Genomic DNA, 14,126 nt, shown 5'->3' on the forward strand with positions numbered 1-14,126 from the left:
AGCCATTTACTTCCTCTTTAGAGTTATCTATGACCCTTCAGACCCTGCCCTTTCACTTAGACCTTCTGTCCCTTTTGGGGGATTTGGCATCAGTCTGTTCATTGGCAAATGGCAGGATTGATGAGTGTGTCCACAGGTGCAGGGGGAGGGAGCACAGGACGGACTAGCTCTGAGCCTGATGTGCAGAAGGTGCTCCCTAATGAGAGCCACTGTTCTTCCTGACAGGCAGTTAGTGTCACCTCTTCTCCCCTGCAGACCCTTCTCCATTGGAGGACCTGGAGCCCCTGTGGCCCAGCCAGGACATAAAAGGATGTGGGGATCAGCCCTGGGGACATGTCCTGAGGCCACATTGCTGCCCACACACCACCCTTGTGGAGCCCACCCCACATGACTGTGCGTGGGCTGGAGCCACTCTCAGGATGAGAAAATCCATTCTCTTTATTCAAGGTGGACTTCTCCGTGAACAGATAGTGTGTCTTCCCCCTGTTCCCTGGGATGTAGCCTTGGAACTTAGATACTGCCCCCAAGAGAAAGGAGCAGGAGGGAGTGGAGATTACCCCTATGCGTGCAGAATCTGGACATGCTGTTCATTGCAGAGGCTGTGCCACCTCTGAATCCTGCAGTGGGACCTGCTGTGGCTCCTCCTGGGAAATGTATTTTTTTCTCCAGAGTAATAGAATTAATATGATATCAATATCTACGTCTATCTATCTATCTATCTATCTATCTATCTATCTATCTATCTATCTATCTACCTACCTACCTATCTATCCATCCGTCCATCTGTCTATGATCTACCTAATCTATGGAGAGACAGAAGAGGGCACTTATTGTAGGAATTGACTTGTGTTCATGGAGGCTGAGAAGTCCCACTCTATGCCTTCCGCAAGGTGGAGAATCAGGGACACTGGTGTTGCAGTTCTGTCTGGGTCCAAAGCCCTGGGAACCTGGAGTTCTAATGTCCAAGGGTAGGAGAAGATGGATGTCTCAGCTGCAGAGGAGAAAACAAATTCACCCTTCCTCCACCTTTATATTCTACCTGGACCCTCAACAGATTGGATGATGCCCACCCAGACTGGGAAGGGAAGATCTTTCTTCCCCAGTTTACCTTCAGATGCTAATCTCTCCTGAAACACCCTCACGGACATACCCAGAAATAATGTTTGACTGGATATCTGGGCATCCCTTAACCCAGTCAAGTGGACACCTACAATTAACCATCACAGGAGGTGATGGTCCTTGCCTTGCTTGCAGGTGACCCCTACGGAGGAGGGCTTGAGGGTCCTGACCCAGCTGGTGGCCGCCTACCCCCAGGGCTTTGTGAAGTGGATGGGCCCCATTTTTCCCGTCATCAACTTGTACCACCCCGACACCATCCGATCTGTCATCAATACCTCAGGTACTCCTGCAGAACTTGTGGTGGTGGGCACAGGAGAATGTCGCAGGGCTTCTAGATCTCCTCATCCCCAAAGCTTCTGTGCAGCCCCTGTAGTACTCAGCCCCTTCCTTCCTGCTTCTCTCTCAGCCACCTTCGTCTTTCCTTCCTGGATTTACCAACCCTAGCCTCAGTGTCTCTTCTCTCTGCTGCCATCTTCCTCACCTCTCTGTTGTTCTGGGAACCACTGGGGCCCCGAGAAGCCTTAATCCAAGACCCTGTCCTGGAGGAACCCCCAAACTTGAAGAGATGGATCCGGACAGAGACTTCATAGGGTTAGAAATGGGCCAGGAGGAGACGGGCTGTGACAGATCAGAGGAGAACAAGGTTTCTACTGGGGCATGCTGGAAGACTTCCTGGAGGAGGAGTAGCAGGAGCTGGGTCTGGAATGATGAGTGATAATTTCTTTTTAAGCAGAGGCAGGGTGATGCAGTGGGCATTGTTAGTATTCAAGGCTCCTGGCCAGGCCTGGCATTGGCCTTGTCCTTCTGCAGGCCCAGAGCAATGAGAAGGAGTTGTGGTTGGTGGAAGATCTGGGCTGCTATTTCCATGACATTCACCTCTTGTAGGTCGATTCTTTCTAACCCCATCCTGTGGCACTTCCACCGTATGCTCATTGCCCTCCTGCTCCAGGCCCCAGGAATCTCCAGTAGGAGACCCCACCCCAGCCCGGAGCCCTACCCTTGCCCTCTGCCCTTCCCATCTTTGGACAGGCCAGGATGAGCAGCAGAAGGGGTATCACCCCACAGAGACCATGGCTGAGGCCCCAAAATGCTGAGTGACTCTGGGCAGGTCTACGGCTCTCTCTGGCTGCTGAGGTATCTTTTCATTGTGAGTGGTAGGAACTCAACCCCATGAAGTCTAAGCCATTAAAGAGAACCTACTGACTGCAAAGTCCAGGGAGGATGGCCTTCAGGCACAACTGGATCCAGGTCTCACCTAGTATCATCAGAATTCTGTCTTCAACTCTTACTCTGTAAAGGTGTTTTCTAGAGTATTGACTTATGCTTGGGTGTTGCAGAACATGTTGGACCATGTAGGAGCCAAGTCAAGGCATGCTTAGCATGCTGTACCATGTTAGGGTGTATCATTGCTCTATAGTGCTATTGCAGCCTAGTCCAGCCTCCTTTATGCCCCCCACCCTCCTTTCTTCGTCTGCCCATGGCCTCCTTCCTGCTATGCTGGGCTTGGAGAAAAGAAGTCCCAACCTCTGTCTGGGAGCCACCCTCCATACCTAAAGTCCCTCCTCTATCCTCTCCATGGATCCTGATGGTCTTCATTCATGTCAGATGCCATTACAGACAAGGACGTAGTCTTCTATAAGATGCTGAAGCCCTGGCTGGGTAAGTAACTGTAGGTGGACGGGATGGGGACCAACTTTTGTGCCCAGGAGAAGGTTCTGCCTTTGCCCACAGTCCTTGGCTGCCCTACTAGGGGATGGGCTCTTGTTAAGTGCTGGTGACAAGTGGAGACACCACCGTCGCATGCTGACACCTGCCTTCCGTTTCAACATCCTGAAGCCCTATATAAAGATTTTCAACAAGAGTACGAACATCATGCATGTGAGTGCTCTGAACTCAGGGTCCCAGCTGCAGCCTTGGGGTGGGGGGAACACGTACAGTTTGGGTCTGGACTGTTGGCTCTCCTGGGTGGGTTTGGGGCCATTGCTCTTCCTCTCTGTGCCTTGATTTCCCCATGAGGCTAATAATCTTTACTAAAAAGTGGTAGGAGCATGTGATGGACTCATGTCTCTGACACTTAGTAGGTGGTCAAAAGGAGTCAATTTCCACACTTTTCTCACAGAAGCCCTGTAAACTCAAGAAAGGAAGGATGACACTTGCATAGTAGTCATTGCTGAGTACAGATCACTTCAAAACTCATTGGTTTAGAGCAATAAGGGTTTATATTTGCTAACAAGTCTGTGGGACAGTTGGCCAGCCCTTCTGCATGTGGATAGAATGCCTCAAGGTATAAGAGCAGCTGTGGGGCAGGTAGGCAGCTTTGCTTGTACCAGCTCAGTTCTCTCACATGTTTGGAGCTTTGCTGGCTTCTGGCTGATTTAGGATGACCTCAGCTGGGACACCTGGACTTCTCTCCATGTGATTCTCTGCCTCTAGATGATGCCCCAGGATTGCTCACATGGCAGAGACAGGATTCCAAGGCAGTGAGAGGAGGATGCAATGCTTCTCATTAGTTATTATTATTTATTTTATTTTTGAGTTGAAGTCTCGCTTTGTCTCCCAGGCTGGAGTGCAGTGGTGTGATCTTGGCTCTCTGCAACCCCCGCCTAAAGCAATTCTCCTGCCTCAGTCTCCCAGGTAGATGGAATTACCGGTGCCCACCACTACGCCCAGCTAATCGTTTGTATTTTTAGTAGAGACAGGGTTTCACCATGTTGGGCAGGCTAGTGTCGAACTCCTGACCTCAAGTGATCTGCCCTCCTCGGCCTCCCAAAGTGCTGGAATTACAGGCATGAGCCGCTGCACCCAGCCAACTTCTCACTAGTTATGGCCTTATCATTTTTGCCACATTCTATTGGCCAAAACAAATAAGTAAACAAATAAAACATCCATCATGAATCAATGTGGGGCAAAATAGACCCCATCTCTTAATGGAAGTAGCTAAACAATCACATTGCAAAAGATGTGGATGTGGGGAGAAGGGAAGAAATGGAGCCAAGTGTTTTGTAAAATAACTAGGATTTTCTTTTTCTCCTGTGAGTTGATAAATTAGCTTGTTACTTTTGCATGGATTCTGCCAGAAGACACGAGACTTCTGGGTCAAACACAAAAGTTTATTACGCATGTCTCAGCAAGTGGCACGTGCATCTTCTTGTTTTGGATCCTTTCTCTAAGCCACTCAGATTGCCTGGGGTGATAAGGTGGGCTTCCATAGATGCCTGCCACGTAGTATACTGCATGATGGGCAGGAGCATTAGGCTTAGGGAATCTGCTTTTAGAGCAAGCAGAATAAGCCTATGTGTGTCCCAGAGGAGCCATTACCTTATACCCCAAGGTTGTTCTCTGCAAACACAAGACTGAGAAATAGCCCAGATTAAGAACCTCAGGGTTGACCAGGTATGGGGGCTCATGCTTGTAATCCCAGCACATTGGGATCACTTGAGGTCGGAGTTCGAGACCAGCCTGGCCAACATGGTGAAACCCTGTCTCTACTATACAATACAAAAATTAGCCAGGCGTGGTGGTGCGTGCCTGTAACCCCAGCTACTCAGAAGGCTGAGACAGGAGAATGTCTTGAACCCGGCAGGTGGAGGTTGTAGTGAGCCAAGATCGTGCGGCTGCACTCCAGCCTGGGCAACAGAATGAGACTCCATCTCAAAAACAAACAAACAAACAAACAAACAACAACAAAACTTCAGGATTTTGCATTCTTGGCATGCTCAGAAAACAGTGCTCGGGGGATCACAGGGACTTTTTTTTGTAATCAATTTATAACAATGAAGATGACTCAAGCTAATATTTGTTGAGAACTCATCATATGACAGAAATGATGTACTATGCCCATTCCATGGTATATGTGGTCTCATTTAATTTTCACAGTCCTGTGAGGTAGAGGATATTTTCCACCCCACCCCCCCCACCCACCACCATGACAAATGGTGAAACTGAGGGCCAGAGAGGTTAGGGAGATTTCCCAAGTTCACCCAGCTTGTCAGTGAGTCTAAGAGAGGGGGAGAAGGGGTTCTAGCCTGGCTCCCTGGCATCAAACCAGGTCATCTTGATTGCTATTGAGGATTTGACAGGTGAGACCTAGAAGAGGGCTATGAGTTGACCAAGGGTACACACAGCTTAGGAATCACAGCTGGGGCTTGAACCCAGACGTGGGATCTTCATCTCCTAATAATAACAGCTTCCACTCTCAGCCAAGCCTAGTCCTCCCCGGGGATGGGCGTCTAGGACAGAAAACCAGGAGCCTGCCTCTGTGGGAGTCCATCCTGGTGGCTGGGGTTGCAGGGGGACTCAGAGGAGCCAGGGCCTGGCCCCAGCCCTGTCCCCTTCTCTGGCCAGGCCAAATGGCAACGCCTGGCCCTGGAGGGCAGCACCCGTCTGGACATGTTTGAGCACATCAGCCTTATGGCCCTGGACAGTCTGCAGAAATGCATCTTCAGCATTGACAGCCATTGTCAGGAGTGAGTTCTTGCCCCACAGCCTGGGAACATGGGATGGATTCGGGAGCAGGGGAAGGTGGGGAGAGCAAAGCCCAAGGAGACAAGAACAGCCTTCCTGGAGAGATGATGAGAACTGGGCATTGAAGGACAAAGAAGGAGAGAAGGAGAGAGAGAGAGAGAGCACGAGATAAAGAGAAGATTCCTCCAAACAAGTGGAACTGTTTGGGTCAAGGCAAGGAGGCTAAGATGAGCAGAGCATGTGCAACAGGGAGTTGGGAGACACTTGGAAATGAGGGTGGAGGGGTTGGCAGTAACTAGATCTTAAGGATCTTGAAAAGTCAGACAAAGGGGGATTAATTTTGTCCAAGGTTCCCAGGGAGCCATGGGAGGTGTTTGAGCAGATGAGCGTCATGGTCAGTGCTGAGCTGGGACATTGGACTCTGGGACTCTATGGAAGGTTGACTATTGTGTAGATGCAGCATGCAAGGAGGCCAGGGAGAGCAGGTCTGAGTTTGGTGGAGAGAATGGGGCAGATTTGGGAGAAACTGAGGAATAATAGGCAAGCAGATGTTTTGTAAGAGAGAGAGAGGAGATGCCCATAATGGCCAAGCTGTGCCCTGAGGATCCGGGGCAGGAGGCAGCTCACAGAATGAGAGGCAGAGAGTGAAGTGTGCTTGCAGGGCACCCCTTTCGGCATGGAATGTGGTCCTGGGATTCTGGCTGAAAGGTGCTTCCAGGCTTTCATGTGTGTAAGGAGTTGCTTCCTCTCTCTGAACTGGCTCTGCAGGAAGCCCAGTGAATATATTGCCGCAATCATGGAGATCAGTGCCCTTATAGTGAAACGGAATCACAAGTTCTTCCTGTACAAAGACTTCCTGTACTTCCTCACTCCCTGTGGACGACGCTTCCTCAGGGCCTGCCGACTGGTGCACGACTTCACAAATGCCGTCATCCAGGAGCGGCGCCGCACCCTCCCTAGCCAGGGTGTTGATGACTTCCTGCAGGCCAAGGCCAAATCCAAGACTTTGGACTTCATCGATGTGCTCCTGCTGAGCAAGGTGGGCTTCTCTGGGATCTGAATTCAAGAGGTAAAATGGAGCTTCAGGTCAAATGTCAGACTGAAGGACTGAACTTGATCCAGAAGGCACTAAGGAGCCATGGAAGGTGTTTGAGGAAGGGAGGGACAAGTCAGATAAGTTTTAGAGGTGATTGCATAGAAAGCTGCATGGAAAGCTGCATGGGAAGAACAAACAGGAGGCCGGGAGGAAGCCTGTGGGGGTAGATCTGGAAGTGACAAGGGAGGGATTTTTCTGGGATAATGGGTCTTCAGGGACTGTTTCAGTTTAGACTCCAGTGACCCCAGAGCTAGTGTGATTGGGGTTCTTTTCTCCAGGATAAAAATGGGAAAGAGTTGTCAGATGAGGACATAAGAGCAGAAGCTGACACTTTCATGTTTGGAGGTGAGTGTCTCAGTCTGGGACTAACTACAGTGGCAACAGGGGGTCTGTCCACTGCAGGGAAGTGGAGGGCTGGCCCTGAATCACTTCATTCTGCCCAACCTCCCCCTCCCCTCAACCTTCCTGAGAGCCTCACTGTATGGGAGTTGTCCACCCTCTGGGTGCTGAAGCAGTCCAGAGATTCAAGCCTGCCTGGTTGACCCTCAGGCCATGACACTACGGCCAGTGGCCTCTCCTGGGTCTTGTACAACCTCGCGAGGCACCCAGAATACCAAGAACGCTGCCGGCAGGAGGTGCAAGAGCTTCTGAAGGACCGTGAGCCTAAAGAGATTGAATGGTGAGTGTAGGTGCTGGTGGCTGTTTCTGAGTCCCTCTCGTTGGTTCTTCTCCCCAGGTGGGGGAAATGGGGAGAATCTTTTTGATGCTTCTGCCATTGTTACCTAGTGGGAATAGGCGTAGAGCCCAGAAACAGAGCTCTACTAATCTACCTAGCGGGGGCTAGCGAGGGTAACATTGCATGCTTTGGGGACAGAATGGTCTAGGAGTCCATATTTATTTCCCCACTAACTTGCTATGCACCATTAGTAAAATCAATTCCCTTTTCTGAACAACTTTTCTCGTTTGTAAATTGGGAGTGTGGGGGAATTGCTGTCCCACAGGGCTGCTTGGAGAATTAGTGGCAAAAACTGCAATGACTTTTGGACCAATCTAATTTTATGATTTATCAAAACATTCTCTTATCAACGCACGTTTGTATACTTTCCAGCCTTTTGGTATGAAAGACATGATGTGTTGAATATCGGTGTGCCATGATCATTGCTGACATGTCATCTTTGTAGAACAAACTCCTAGAAGTGCAATTGCTGAGCCAAAGACCATTTGAGTTTTACAATTCAATAGCTCTTGGGAAATCTACTCCTACACACAGATTTTGAGAATACCAAACTTCCTCATAACCTCATCAGAAGTGCCTATTATGAAACTAAAACATTTGCCAATCTGTTAGGTGCAATGTAATATTTTATTATTTTAATGAACATAATTTTAAATATGGGTAAAGTCGAGCACTGTTTTCACCTGCTAATGAGCCATCCATATCTCTTTTTCTGTGAAGTGTCAGTTTTTACATGGTTTGTTTTTTCTACTTTGGGTCATACTAGTTTTCTTATTTATTTATAAAAACTCTTTACATATTAAGAACATTATTTCTTTTTTCTCTTATGCAAAATTTTTCCTCGCATTGTCTTGGACTTTATTTTTATTTTTGGTTCATTTATTTGTCACCAAATTTATTAATTTTTTTCTTTTATAATTCCTGTTTGTGTTTCTTAAAAAATTATTAAAAAAACCCTTTTATACTCTAATAGTAAAATGCAAAACTCTTGTTTGGCTTATTCTAATAGGCTTATGTATTTTTTAAAGTTTATTTATTTAACATTTTATCAATATTTTTCACATTTAGAAATTTTTCCCTTTGAAATCTATGTTGGAATCTATTTTTTCTCCAAATGTCTAATTGTCCCAACCAAGTTTAATGAATATTTTGTCCTTGTGTCATGATTCTAAATAACAACGAATTCACAAGAAACTATATATACACACATATATACATATATATGTATATATATACACACATATACATATATATGTATATATACATATACACATATATACATATATATGTATATATACATATACACATATATACATATATATGTGTATATATATATGGTTTTATTTGTTGCCTTCATTTTGTTCTATTTATTATATAGTCCTACATGAGCAGCATGAAGTCTACTTTTAAAAACACTTTCATACTTGGTAGAATTTCTGTCTCATTACTTTCATATTTGGTAGAGTTTCTGTCTGTCTCATTTCTTTGCGTTTACAGTTTTTTTTTTTCCCTCGAATTCTACTTTTTCCATTTGAACTCTGTGATCAGGCTAGCTAATTTGACAAATACTTTTGAAAAGTTTAATTAATGAATTTTTTGGACGTTAGGTGCTAATGTTTGAGTTAACGATGTCCCTCAGTTCATGGCAAATTCTCATCATTTTTCTATGCAGTACGTATTTCTTCCCATTTATCTCAAATCTCTACTTTCAGCTCTCCAGCAATATGATTACAAAATGATGGATACTTTTATTTGTAAAATTTGTTGTTGGGGTGGATACATTTTAAAATTCTATATATGTTTTTATTTCACAGATGTGCTGGTTCTTACCTTTTTAGAAATATAGCACTATGATTCGTGCTATGTTTATAGCACCCGTGGTTTTGTGCTATGATTTGTGCTATGTAAATGTAGCACTATGATTTGCAGCACCCTCGTCCTAAGTATAGTTATCCTCTTGCTTTTAGCTATGATCTAGTCCTTTTCTCTTCAGTTCTGTAGTGGATACCTGGACTGCTTCTACATCTCCAGTGCAATGACCATCTTTGTGCATATCTCTTTATCTGCATGCCTGATAATTTCTCTGGGATCTACAGTTGGGAACCAGCTTGCTGGGCTGTAAAACACACATCTTTCCTTGGCCATGTCCTGGTGGTTGCCTTTCATGTTGGCAGCTTCTGTGCACCCCACTATCAGTGCATGTGACCCCTCTACCCACACCTCAACCAACCTTGGCAACACCTACCTTTGGCCATTCTAGCCTCGAATAGATGTGAAGTGGTATCTCATTGTCAGCTAGCTTCCATTTCTATGATAGCTAGTGACTCTGAGCATCTCCTCTTAAATTTCTCATGTTTGAGCATTGTCTACTTTTTCACTTGGGTCACCCGTTTGTTCTCTTGCAGATTTGCAGGAATTCCTGCCGTATTCAAGATGTCGTTCTGCATATCTATCTGTCTGTCTGCCTATCTATCTATCTATCTATCTATCTATCTATCTATCTATCTACCTATCTTAGGCATCTTCTCTGAATCTCTTATCTCTCATTGGAATGTTAATTGGGTCCACTGTATCTTTTATTGCACAGAAATCCTTAATTTGCATGCATATTTATCGTTTATATTTTATCTCGTTTAAGCTTTTGGGGTTTTAAGAATTCCTACTCCTAAGTCACAAAAATGTCTCCTGTGTTATCATCTTTTAACGTTATAATTTTACCTTTCTCATAAAGGAAAAGACTCCACCCTGTATATGTAGTAGACAAGAACCTGTTTCTCTTTGTTCACACATTTCTGGTGGTCTGAACAACTTCCACCACACTATCCATTCTCCAGGGGCGTGTGGACCTTCCTTTAGCAGATGTTAAGTTTCCCCCTATTCACATGCCTGATTCTGAGCTCTCTACTCTGTTCTATGGACCTGTTTTTCTGTTCTTGCAGCAGTCCCACAGTTTTTAAAAAATTATTTTATTTTTATTAGTATGCATTTGTAACATTTCTTAGTATCTTGAAACTTGGGTTCCCCTTCTTCAATCTTTTATTTAAAAATTGACCTAGCTTGGGCAGGGCGCAGTGGCTCACGCCTGTAATCTCAGCACTTTGGGAGGCTGAGGTGGGCAGATCACTTGAGGTCAGGAGTTCGAGACCAGCCTGGTCAATATGGTGAAACCCCATCTGCACTAAAAATACAAAAATTAGTTGGGTGTAGTGGTGCACACCTGTAATCCCAGCTGCTTGGGAGGCTGAGGCACAATAATCTCTTGAACCCAGGAGATGGAGGTTGCAGTGAGCTGAGATCAGGCCACTGCACTGCAGCCTGGGTGACAGAGTGAGAACCCATCTCAAAAATAAATAAATAAATAAATAAATAAAATAAAATAAAATAAAAAATTGACCTAGCTCTTGATGAACTTTAAAATTCTTTCAATTAGAATAAGATTTCAAAGTTCCCAAAATAATCTGGCTAGATTTTTTATTAATTGCATGAAGTATATTGATTAATTTAGAAAGAATTGACACCTTTAGAAAAAACAGACACCAGGAAACGTCTGTAGAATCAGCATCTTGTCAATCCATCACAACCCCTCAGTCTGGCCAGATCCTGAGGTGCTGCCCCTCCCTGCTTCTCCATCCCCAGGGTCTGGTCAGGGGAGGGGTCTTGTCCCTTTACAACATGTGGTCATCCTACCCTACAGTGTGGAGTGGAGATGATTTATTCAAGTAACCTTATTAGCCCTTTGTAGAGATGTTTTTTTTCCTGCTTTTGTTACCTCTTTATATAATTTTAAATGCTTTTTCATGCAAACAAATGAACACTTTTGTTTTTGAGATGGAGTCGCTCTGCCTCCTAGACTGGAGTGCAGTAGCATGATCTTGGCTCACTGTAACCTCTGCCTCTCGGGTTCAAGGGATTCTCCTGCCTCAGCCTCCTGAGTAGCTGGGACTACAGGTGCCCACCACCATGCCTGGCTAAGTTTGTATTTTTAGTAGAGATGGAATTTCACCATGTTGTTCAGGCTGGTGTTGAACTCCTGACCTCAAGTGATCCATCTGCCTCAGGCTTCCAAAGTGCTGGGATTACAGGAGTGAGCCACTGCGCCCCGCCAGAATGAGCACTTTTAAGAGACACCCTCTGAATATTGTTTTGCTCAGAAATACCTCTAAAAACACCAGGTCAATTTTTCTTCTAGTAGTTTTGTGACTTTGGTTTTCTAATGCTTACATCTTTGTTGCTTCTGGAATTAATTTTGTTATAAGACTGAGGGTCAGAGGGAGGTGGTGAGAGGGTCTCCAGGGGCAGCAGGAGGGCTGTGTTTGCTCCCTGGATAATTGTTGGGTGTTTCCTTAGGGACGACCTGGCCCAGTTGCCCTTCCTGACCATGTGCCTGAAGGAAAGCCTGCGGTTGTATCCCCCAGTCCCCACAATCACCCGTGGCTGCACCCAGGACGTGGTGCTCCCAGACAGCCGGGTCATCCCCAAAGGTGCCCACCATGGCAGGGGAGGAGGGTCCTTGGCAGGGCGGTGGTCCCAGCAGGCAGCTTGGACCTTGTCCTGACTGTCATCTCCTTCATGCAGGGAACATCTGTAGCATCAACATCTTCGCAATGCATCACAACCCCTCAGTCTGGCCAGACCCTGAGGTGCTGCCCTTCCCTGCCTCTCCATCCCTGGGGCCTGGTCAAGGGAGGGGTCTTGTCCCAGAAAATCAGATACTCTCTCTCTGTTCCACCCATATCTGTCTTATGTGGGGGTGGCTGGGTGTTCTGAGAAGCCCCACCAGCAGCCCTAACTTGCCCCCAACCCAGGTCTATGACCCCTTCCGCTTCGACCCAGAAAACATCCAGAAGAGGTCACCTATGGCTTTTATTCCTTTCTCAGCAGGGCCCAGGTGAGGCCAGGGGGTGTCTGAGGTGGGCATGGGCTGAGGGTGGCACACATGGCTGCCTTGTCAGATGCCTGACTTGTGGGACCATGTGTTTTTGTGATAGGGGTTTTAAAGAAGATCCTAGGAAAAAGGGTGTGCTCAGAGCCTCCTGCCCCGTCTGGTCTTATTTGGGGCTGGGGTCTGGGCTAGGCTCTGGGAATATGCAAGCCCACATGGGGGTCCCAGGCACAGTTTCCCCCCTGTCTGCCCCTCAAGGTGATCTGGGTGGGGTTGGGGATCCCGGGCCTGGTTTCTGGCACAGTGGGGCCGGGATCTGGGTCCTGGGCACAGTCAGACCCCCCCACCCTGGCCCCTAGGAACTGCATCGGGCAGTCGTTCGCGATGGCAGAGATTAAGGTGGTCCTGGCGCTCACACTGCTGCGCTTCCGCATCCTGCCCGACCACAGGGAGCCACGCAGGACGCCGGAGATTATTTTGCGTGCAGAGGATGGACTTTGGTTGCGAGTAGAGCCCCTGGGCTGAGGCCTGCAGTGACCCACCCACCTACCTTTGCATCACTTATCTTTGCAGCGACTATCTTTTCAGATTCCTGAGAATAAATCTGTGCGGATCCCTGTGCCTGAGTCCCGTGGAGAGCCAGTAGGGGGCGCTTGAGGACTGCAGGGATCTAGGACCTGGTTGGGAAGAGGTGGGGAGATGTCTCTGAGCCCAAGACCTTGACTGCCTCTCTGGGTGACCGCAGGAACCCCGTGCTGAGGGCGGGTTCTCCAAGAGCCTAAATAAAGACTCCCCCCACCCCCACCAAATAATTGTGTATTCTGATATAACTTTTTGCCAATTTAGAATCCCTGTTTTTTAGCTAGGTCCATAGCAGCCTGAAATACAGATCACATTTGAAAGCCTTTCTTGAAGCTCAATTTGTTAAGTGACTGTGGCTGTCCCAGGTGGAGAAGCCAAAGATTATGTGGTAATTCTGGTAACCTTTCTTAAGAGAAAGCTGCAACAGTCTCTCTGCTCAGTCCTCCCTTCTTCCTTCCTTCCTTGCAAGTTTTTTTTTTTTTTTTTCTTTGAGACAGGGTCTCACTTGTCGCCCAGGCCAGAGTGCAGTGGCTCACTGCAACCTCCACCTCCTGGGTTCAAGTGGTTCTCCTGACTCAGTCGCCCGAGTAGATAGGATAACAGGTGTCTACCACCACAACCGGCTAATTGTATTTTTAATAGAGACGGGGTTTTGCTGTGTTGGCCAGGCTGGTCTCAAACTCCTGACCTCAAGTGATCAGCCCACCTCAGCCTCCCAAAGTGCTGAAGTTGTAGGTGTGAGAATAAAAATTCTTGAGTTTCAATTTTTATTTTAGAATCAGGAGCTAACGTACAAATTTATTACAAAGGTATATCACATGATGCTGAGGTTTAGAGTATGAATGATTCCATCACCCATGTAGCGAGCATACTATTTAATAGGTAGTTTTTCAGCTTTTTCCCCTCCCTGCTTCCCCTGTCTAGTAGTCCCCAGGGTCTGTTGTTCCTATCTTTATTACCATGTGTACCCAATGCATAGCTCCCACTTATAAGTGAGAACATGCAATATTTTGTTTTCTGTTCCTGCATTAGTTTGCTTAGGATAATGGCCCCCACCTGCATCTATGTTGCTGCAAAGGACATGATTTTGTACTTTTTAATGACTGCATAGTATTTCATGGTGTATTTCTACACATTTTCTTTATCCACTCCACCATTGATGGGCGCCTGTGTTGATTCAACATCTTCGCCATTGTGATTAGAGCTACCATAAACATGTGGGTGCATGTGTCTTTTTGACAGAATGA

The 14,126-nt window shown here is 46.7% G+C and overlaps 1 protein-coding gene across 2 annotated transcripts in view; it reads left to right on the plus strand.

Annotated features, from left to right (window-relative positions):
* LOC105540097 (cytochrome P450 4F8) overlaps positions 1-13,095 on the plus strand; it is a 14,710-nt gene extending 1,615 nt beyond the window's left edge. For both annotated transcript variants that reach the window (XM_011980585.1, XM_011980586.1), the window contains exons 3-13: positions 1,255-1,399; positions 2,725-2,778; positions 2,870-2,997; positions 5,464-5,585; positions 6,352-6,622; positions 6,958-7,024; positions 7,229-7,358; positions 11,763-11,896; positions 11,991-12,055; positions 12,221-12,303; positions 12,657-13,095. In XM_011980585.1, coding sequence (XP_011835975.1) covers positions 1,255-1,399; positions 2,725-2,778; positions 2,870-2,997; positions 5,464-5,585; positions 6,352-6,622; positions 6,958-7,024; positions 7,229-7,358; positions 11,763-11,896; positions 11,991-12,055; positions 12,221-12,303; positions 12,657-12,822 — 1,365 coding nt within the window. In that variant the 3' untranslated portion in view covers positions 12,823-13,095. The remainder of the gene's footprint in view (positions 1-1,254; positions 1,400-2,724; positions 2,779-2,869; positions 2,998-5,463; positions 5,586-6,351; positions 6,623-6,957; positions 7,025-7,228; positions 7,359-11,762; positions 11,897-11,990; positions 12,056-12,220; positions 12,304-12,656) is intronic.
* The last annotated feature ends 1,031 nt before the right edge of the window (positions 13,096-14,126 follow it).

The sequence above is a fragment of the Mandrillus leucophaeus genome, unplaced genomic scaffold, assembly GCF_000951045.1.
Source record: "Mandrillus leucophaeus isolate KB7577 unplaced genomic scaffold, Mleu.le_1.0 Scaffold215, whole genome shotgun sequence".
Lineage (NCBI taxonomy): Eukaryota > Metazoa > Chordata > Mammalia > Primates > Cercopithecidae > Mandrillus > Mandrillus leucophaeus.